This window comes from Arachis hypogaea, chromosome 5, assembly GCF_003086295.3.
Source record: "Arachis hypogaea cultivar Tifrunner chromosome 5, arahy.Tifrunner.gnm2.J5K5, whole genome shotgun sequence".
In the NCBI taxonomy this organism is placed as follows: Eukaryota; Viridiplantae; Streptophyta; class Magnoliopsida; order Fabales; family Fabaceae; genus Arachis; species Arachis hypogaea.
The window spans coordinates 103,039,178-103,048,394 of record NC_092040.1 but is presented as its reverse complement, the minus strand read 5'-3'; the positions used below and the strand labels follow the sequence as shown (position 1 = coordinate 103,048,394).

General features: G+C 36.0%; 1 protein-coding gene across 2 annotated transcripts; it reads right to left on the bottom strand.

Annotated features, from left to right (window-relative positions):
* Nucleotides 1-423: 423 nt before the first annotated feature.
* Nucleotides 424-3,805, bottom strand: LOC112802379 (uncharacterized). 2 transcript variants are annotated; one of them, XR_003202361.3, is made up of 4 exons: nt 2,076-3,805; nt 1,005-1,036; nt 803-901; nt 424-696 (listed from the first exon to the last, which is right to left on the bottom strand). XR_003202361.3 is itself a non-coding variant. In XM_025845563.3 (3 exons), the coding sequence occupies exon 1, from the start codon at nt 3,726-3,728 to the stop codon at nt 2,085-2,087; it is 1,644 nt and encodes a 547-aa protein (XP_025701348.1). In that variant the 5' UTR covers nt 3,729-3,805; the 3' UTR covers nt 424-901; nt 1,005-1,036; nt 2,076-2,084. The 2 variants fall into 2 exon arrangements, 1 of the variants encoding a protein (XP_025701348.1); XM_025845563.3 differs by having other exon boundaries at nt 424-901.
* Between the last annotated feature and the right edge of the window lie 5,412 nt (nt 3,806-9,217).

The window sequence follows — 9,217 nt, the reverse complement described above, 5'->3', positions numbered from 1 at the left end:
TTTTCTCCCCCTCCTTTTTCAATTCACAAATGAGGTATAATTATGGATAAAAATGTCTATTGAAAAATTATGCTTTCTAACTTCTAATACTTTAGTGCATTTGTATATGCTTCTATAAGAGAAAAAATATAAAAAAAAAATTAAAATAAATACGTAATTTTTTTTTATGAAACTATCTTTGTAATCAGTTTCTTCTGTGTCATTGCTTTTGGTTTTAACTTCTTGGCTAGAACCCTTTTGAGAAATTTGCCACAAAGCATTAGCATACGCCATACATTTAGTTCTTAAGGATCAAACCTAGAACATTATCTTTAAACAAATCAAATAATTGCCACTTGCGTTAGCCTATTTAGGTATTCATCATCACAAAAGGATTAATATAACATGCCAAACATAATGAATTTTTAAACGGCAAGAAGCTCCTGGTTTTCCAAATTTTTTGTTAAAAGATAATAGCAAATGCCTCCATTTGTGTATGTTTGTATATCTTCATACGAATATAAAGCACAACGAACATAAAAAATATGCAGCAAAATATAGAACAAGAACATGAAAGAATGAATAATTCAGAAGGCAGAGGGTATGACACAGTATTTGAGCTTAGAAATGAGGATTATGACAGCTTACTGTTCCTGCAGTTGATCTGAAAGAAAGGAATGTACTGTGCTTCATTCTTGATAAGCCAAAATCACATAACTATACGAAAGAAAAAAGAAAGGGTGAAAAAAAACAATTAAACCATATCTACAGGTAGCTATCAGCATGCTATCAAGAAAATTCAATCATGACAATTAGTTGACACCTTCACAACCCAATTTTTATCAACAAGAAGATTTCGTGACTTCAAATCATGGTGTACAATCACTGGAGTGCAGTTGTGCAAATGGTTTATTCCTCGGGCCTGTAGATTCAAGAGATATATGTCACATCAACTGAGTTTCACTGATTATGGCAATAATTTGCTTAATGAAACTACATCGCAATAAAAGAAAACAGAATCTTACAGTATCGAGGGCCATCTCAACAGTATCTTCCTCTGCATAGCAAATATAAAGTTCAGACTTCAGAGTCATCAAAAGTAATCCTTCCAGAACAACATCAATCAAAATAATAAATAAATGCAAAGAAATCCACCAAATAAAATCAAATTCAATTTCAAAGAGTTCTGTATTGTTTCACTTTTAACACCTCCGTCACAACAACACACAATGAAACTCCAAGCCAGTAAGAGTTTTTTTAAAATGCTAATAATCAGAGAGTCAGAGACAATGGAATAATGTCTACACAGGATATTAGACAAGAAATAATGAGGTAATTTATCTAAGAATTAAGAGAAAAAACATTCTCTGGAAAAGTACTTCATAATGTACATATTTTCAGCAGGAGCGATTTCCAAGCATTACAACTGAGTAGCAATAATTAAGTAAATGGCCAAAAATTTTGAGACAACTGAACCATATTAACCTTAACTCAATGTTGCTCAGGATGATGAAAAGAAGGGACATGCATTTTAGAAGGTGGGTTTAATTTTAAGATGGAAATGAAAAACCATATAGCTTAAGAATAAATCCTTAACAGGTACTTAAATTTCCTTTTACGACAATTCCTGGAGGATCCAATCCAATAAACAATAGTTCATGGTTGCTTATATGATAAAACAGTCATACGAATTAGTTTGATTTATATACGGTACCTACAAAGATAAGGAAAAATAAGTTGCACGGCAAAATAGCAGAGAACAAACAACAACACAAAATTTTCAATCTTTTTAGTTTTGCTTAGTTTGTAGCATGATAAATATATGATCTCATAGAATAACAGTAAAGAACACTCTATTGCTATAAAGAGATCTTAAACACTAAAACTGTAAGCTATAACTAGGAATATCACCTAAAGAATCAATAAAGTAGTGGAATTAAAAAGGATAATAGCAATTGCAAAGATCGAAAGTGCAAAATTAATTAATGTTATGGCATTGCCGAAGTCCTCTGACCCAACAGACACAGAATTTACAAAACTATGATACATATTCAGCAACAATGAGATGTATTTCAATTTGAGTTGACGTATCTTACCTTCTTTTATCAATTCAATAAGCCTCTAGCAACCATTTCCCGAAGAAGTTTCTCCGCCATGTCATTCTCATCTTTTTCAAACAAAGCACGGATAACAGTTTCAAAAGTCACAGCATCTGGTAAGCAACCATTGCCTTCCATTTTTGACAAGAGTGCCAATGCTTCTTCAATCAAGCCCTCTTTGCAGAGCCCATTGATCATAATATTGTATGTCCTCACATTTGGACGATAGCCTTTAACAGAAAGATCTTGAAAAATCTCTTTTGCATCTATAAGTCTTCCACCTTTGCATAGGCCATCTATAAGTATACTGTAAGTGTATATATCTGGATCAATGGCACACTCTTTCATTTGATTGAATAACATAAATGCCTTGTTAGGTTGTTGGTTTTTGAACATCCCATCCAACAACGAATTGTAAGTGACTACATCAGCGGGTTGACCTCTATCATGCATCTCGACAAGAAGCTCCAAAGCACGGGAGATTCTCTTCGATTTGCTCAAGCCATCAATAACAGTGCTGTAAGTTACCGTGTTTGGAACCAAGTACTTACGACGCATTTCTTCAAAGAGATTCAAGGCTTCATCGACCATTTTACTTTTGCAGAAGCCGTTAATCATGATACTGTAACTTTGAACATTGGGTGACACTCTACTTTGGGCCATTGTGTTGAATATATATTTTGCCTTATTTACCTGATTAACCAAACAATATCCATCCATTAAGCTGGTATAAGTAACCACATCTGGTTTCACACCATGTTTTGTCATTACAGCCAATACACTCTTAGCATCTTTGATCTTTCCTTCCTTGCATAGCCCATCAATCAAAGTATTATAGGTATAAACATCAAGAGTAATGTTTCTAAGCACCATATCACTTAACAAATCAATGGCTTCCTTAAATTGACCCACAAGACACAATCCAAAAATGAGAGAACTGTATGTGATAACATTAGGAGAAATTCCCTTAGCAAGCATCTCAGAGAATAAATAAAAAGCCTGACTTACAAGTGTATCCTTGCAGAGGCTATCAATAATTGCGCTGTACATGAAGACATTAGGAGCAATGCCATACCGTGGGATCTTTCTCAACATTTGAATAGCAGCTGATGTGTGTCCGGTCTTACAGAGCCCATTGATCAAGGTCCCATAAGTGACTTGGTCGAAGTGAAATCCATGAGCCAGCACTCTGTCATGAAAGCGCACTGCTTTTTCAACACTACCACAGAGACAGAGACCTTTCAGGATTGTTGTCAATGTTACCGTATCAGGTTGATAATCCATTCTGAAAATCTTGGCCAATACAGAGAAAGCAAGCGTCATACGACCCATGCCGCAACAACAATTAATTACGATGCTCAAAGTAAATAAGTCGGGAGCGATTCCTCTGGCTTCCAATTGCTGAAAAAGGGAAACGGCGGCGTGGAATTGCTTCGTCTTGGAAAGAGATCCCAAAATCTGGTTAAATTGGATGATGGGAGGAGTACGACGCATAGAGAGCATGCGAGTGAAGGAATGAACAGCTTCATCAACTTGGCGAGTAGAATGAGAATGAAGGGATGAAGAGGAAGGGAAGGAAACAAAATTAGGGATTTGGAGAAGAGAATACCTAAAAATGAAAGTGAACCTTGAGGTTGAGGATGACAACATTTTAGTGATTCGCACTCTCGCTGTTGTCTAAGTTTGAGGGAGTTTGCTAACTCTGCGGAAATAATATTTTTTAACAGAAATAAAATAGACGATCTAATTGAAAGTTTTATTCTAGTATATAGATTTAATTATAAATGTTTAAATTATAAAGACCTAACTAAAAATTTAATAATATTATAAATATTAATAAAATAATTAAATAAAATAATAATAATAATAAAGAGACGTTATTTTTCAAAAAGTATAGTGTTAATGGATAATTTTAAGATTTATGCTTTAAAAAATTTGTTAAGTGGTATAAATGTTAAAATAAACTGAATTAGTATGTTTGAAGGGATTAGCATCACGCTTGCTATCATTTTGTTGGTACATTTAATATATATCTGTTTGTAAAATTTTGTCTAATTTTACTATATGTTTTTTCGAGTAAAGTAGAAGACCAAAAATATTTAATATTATGCTAGAAAAGAATATACTAAAGAATTTATATTTAGACATTATTTATGCTCTAATAATTAATTAGAGTTAATCTTTGTTTATATTTAAAAATTTATCAAACAATATTGATAAATCAATTTATCATTGAAAAAAAAAATGAATGGAATAAATAAAAAATTATCACCAAATAAAATATTGCACCCCATAGTTATTAGTTATTATCATTAAAATTAGGGACGCTAAATAATAATTTGTCACTAAGAAACAATGACTGCTCTTTAAGTTTGTTAATTTCAATTCATTTTTTTAATGTAAATTCATTGAACAATATGATGTATTTCTAAACATTAATAGCTACTATTTGAAGTTTTGGACATACCATAAAAAATGAAGACCAACCACCCAAAGAGATTCTAATATACATCATTCCAAAAATAAAATCAAAACAAGCAGACAAAAATATATAGTGAAAACAATCAATAAAAACACCCACAAAAAGGATCTCGAGGCCCATCCGTGGAAAAAAAAATCACTAATTATCCTATCATCATCGTTATCTATTTATTCTATTATATAAAAATCGAATTTCTGCACTTAATGATAAAATTGATGTGACATACTCTTAAAAATATTTTTTAATTTATTTTTTTAACTCATTAAATACAAGTTATTATGATAAACTAACTATATCAACTAATTGATTTGATTAGATATTTAAATTGAAAAGTACCAGGCCTCAGAGGAAAAATTCAAAGAGAGGAGTAGAGAGAGAGAGAGAAGCTAAGAAAGTGTGAAATTGCATTCAACTGAGTAACTGAACTTACAGTATGTGAGGAATTGCAATTTATATGTACAGCTAGCTAACTAACACTCACTTGACTCATAAACTAAGCTAACAAACTGTAACAAACTATAGAAGTGCCTAGAAGCTGCTGCTGAGTTAACAACTTGTAACAGAAAATAGAATTAACAGAATTAACTGTTGAGAGGGAAAGCTATTGAACTGAGAAATTGAGTTAAGTTGCTGCTGCTGCATATATAACGCCTAACATCATCTCTAGTTTTTCCTTTCTTGAGTACTTGCAACTGCTTGTTGATCACAAATGTTCAGCCTGGTTCGAAAGTGTAGAAAAACCTCAGAGGGTATTGCTTTGGTGAAGATATCGACCACTTGTGCTGAGCTTGGAATATGACTCACTTGAACTTCTTTGTTGGTGACATGATCTCTAACGAAGTGAAGGTCTATTTTGAAATGTTTGGATTTCGAATGTAGGATTGGATTTGCTGCCAACAGTACAACACTCAAGTTGTCACAATACACCATAGGTGCTTCAGAGATAGCTAGTTTTAACTCAACCATTAGATTCCTTATCCACACTAGCTTTGCCACTGTCTCTGCCATACTCCAGTACTCGGCCTCAGTACTGGACCTGTCTACAGCCGTTTGCTTCTTCGAAGCCCAGGACACCAGATTTGAGCCAAGAAACACACAATATCCAGTGGTTGACTTTCTATCATCGGGGTCACCAGCCCAGTCAAAATCACTATAAGCAGTGATCTTCGTAGCAGTGTTCATTTCAGAGTCCTTCTTAAGATGCAGGCCATGAGATGCTGTACCATTTAGGTACCTTAGCACACGTTTCACCATTTTCCAGTGTGAATCCAGAGGAGATTGAACAAATTGAGCAAGTTTGTTGACACAGAAGCTGATTTCAGGCCTGGTAATGGTTAGATATTGCAAGCTTCCAATGACAGAACGATACAGACTTCGATCATGGAAATTTGAACCTCCAAGTGCAGAAATTTTTGTTGTAGAGGGAAGAGAAGTGTGACAAGTTGTGCATCCCACCATACCAGTCTTTTTCATTACCTCTTCAATGTATTTATGCTGAGTAAACACTAAGCCTCCACTCTTAGTCTTTGTAGCTTGAATTCCAAGAAAATAGTGCAGATCACCTAGGTCTTTTAAAGTAAACTTGCTGTTCAACTGTTTGATTACTTCCTTAATAAAGTTATCACATTCACCTGTAACAATGATATCATCTACGTATACCAGGACATATGTTTTTAAGTGATGTGCAACACGAGTGAATACTGCTATGTCAGATTTTGTAGCTGCAAATCCTAGTTCTTTTAACCCATTTGCAAGCTTATAGTACCATACCCTGGGCGCTTGTTTCAAGCCGTACAAAGCCTTGTTAAGTTTGCATACAAATTAAGGATCTCCTTGCTCATATCCTTGGGGCTGCCTCATGTATACTTCCTCAACTAAATCAACATGCAGAAAGACATCGTTTACATCTAATTGCCTGATTGTCCAGGATCTTGATAGTGCTACTGAAAGCAGCAGTCTAATAGAGGTGGGCTTAACAACTGGACTGTAGGTTTCTGTGAAGTCAAAGCCTGGTTTTTGAGCAAAGCCTAGAGCGACCAACCTGGCTTTGTGCTTCTGAAGTGAACCATCTGCATTATACCTAATCCTAAACACCCATTTACTTCCAATTGCCTCTCTATCAGGTGGGAGCTTAACCAACTTCCATGTATTGTTCCTGAGTAGGGCCTCATACTCTAGATCCGTTGCTGCCTTCCATTCAGGGCATTTAAGTGCCTGTTTAACATTCCTTGGCTCTACACTTGCTAGGAACAGCTTTGGCTTGACAATTCCTGCTTTGCCTCTAGTAATCATTGGATGAGTGTTTTGGATGAGTTCAGTGTTTCTAGGTTCAGGTTCAGTGAGGGGGAGAACAATTTCAATGTCATTGATAGGAATAGAAGTTGGGACTAAAGAACTTGCTACTGGTACTGTGACTTCTTGCAAGCTGCTAGAAGGGTTTAGTGATTGTAAGGAAGCAGGGTTGATAGCTGTTAAAGGCTGTTGTTGGTTGTTTAATTGATGAGAAGGTACTTGTGTTGAGGTGTTCAGGGAACTATTATGAGGTGGTGTGGACTGAGAGAGATTGTTTGAGGATTGGGGTTGGTGGTTAGTAGGAGGAGCTTGAGTAGATGCTGAGAGCCTTGGAATTGTTGGAATACAGTGTTGAGGAGCTGAGGCTTTGACTGGCTTGCTGAAATGGAAATTGATCTTCAAAGAACACCACATTTGGTGTGATGATGATCTTTCCTTGTTGAGTAAGGCATTTATAGCCTTTCTGATCAGTTCCATACCCAAGGAATATGCAAGGAGAGGACCTAAAGTCCAGTTTGTGCTTGTTATATGGTCTTTGATGTGGAAAACACAGGCATCCAAACACTCTGAGTTGGTCATATGAGGGTTGCTTGCCAAGTAGTTTCTCATCTGGAGACACACCATTTAGAACTGGTGTTGGAAGGATGTTGATTAGTTTTGCTACTGTGCAAAAGACTTCTCCCCAGAACCTTGTAGGCATTGAAACTCCTGCCAATAAGGTTAGTCCCATTTCCACCACATGCCTATGTTTCCTTTCAGCAGAGCCGTTTTGTTGGTGAACATAGGGGCAAGCAAACCTGTGCTGAACTCCTTTAACCTGCAGAATTTTTGACAGGCTTCTATACTCGGATGCATTATCACTTTGCAACATTTTAAGCTTAGTGTTTAACTGCAGTTCAACCTTTTGTTGAAATTTTCAAAGACTGTTTTTAATTGAGCTCTGGACTTAATTAGATAAAGCCAATTGTATTTTGAAAAGGCATCAACAAAATTAACATAATACCAGTTTTCATTGCTATCTGGCACTGGGGCAGGGCCCTAAATGTCTGAATATACAAGATCTAAGGGGTGTGTGTACTCAGTTTGTGAGGAAGGAAAAGGGAGCTGGTGAGACTTGCCAATACAACAGGCTGAGCAATTTATTTTTACTGGTATAGATGAAAGCTTACAGACTTTTAATACTTTTGACAATACAGCATGGTTAGGGTGTCCTAGCCTAGCATGCCAAACAAGGGAATCATTTTTATTGCTATTACTTACTGCAGTAGCATATGCAGTAGCATAACTAGCTGGTGCTTGCAGCTTGTTAACACTAGAAAATTTATAGAGGCCTTTTCCTACAGTGCCTTGAAGCACAATCTTCTCAGTGTCTTTACTCTTTACATAACACCTATCATCATGAAATTCAAAGAAGATTTGATTATCGCAACACAATTGATGCACACTTATTAGATTCTTTGTAATTTCAAGAACACACAACAAGTTTTTCATGTGCAGTAGCTTAGAGCTCAAGTCAGTCTTGAAATAAGAATTTCCAACAAAAGAGATATGCAAACCCGTTCCATTGCCAACTACTACTTGTTCATTTCAACAGTATTCCTCCTTCTCCATCAGATTCTTCTCATCATGTGTCATGTGATGTGTAGCTCCTGAATCAGGATACCAATTGGAGTCTTGAATTGTTGCTGGTGTTGCTATCAGATTGCAAATATTTGCTTGTGGTTGAGTGTCCTGATTGTGGCTAACATTATTGTAACCTTCTCCACCATAACCTTGGTCTTCATATTGATCTTCACTGTATTTGTACCAGCAAGTCCTTACAGAGTGGCAGAATTTGTTGCACAACTGACATTGTGGCGTATTCATAGCTTCTTGAATTGTACACTCTGCCTTCTCTGGTGGATTGTCCTCTTCCATTCATGAATTGACCCTCACTTGTGAACTGTCTGCTCATATTAGATTCTTGCACCATTCTTCCTTCATTGGAGAAATTTCTACCGCCTCTGTGCACTCTTCCTCCTCTTCCTCTGAATCCTCCTCTGAAGCCTCCTCTTCTTCCTTGCACCTGTTGATTATATCCTCCAAATTGAGCTATGTTTGCTTGCACGAACGCCTCTGGTTTTCTGAACTTCGCTAACATGCTCTCATGAGCTAGCAACAATGCCTCCAATTCAACAACAGTTATGCTCTCTGATCTTGCAAGCATAAACATATATACTGAAGAATATTCTTCAGATATACCATGTAAGATTGCGTTTACATGATCACTTTTCTTCACTAACTCCCCTACAGATGCCAAAGCATCAATTGTGCCTTTAATCATCAATACGTACTCAGTCACAGATCCTCCAATTTGGAGCGTGCT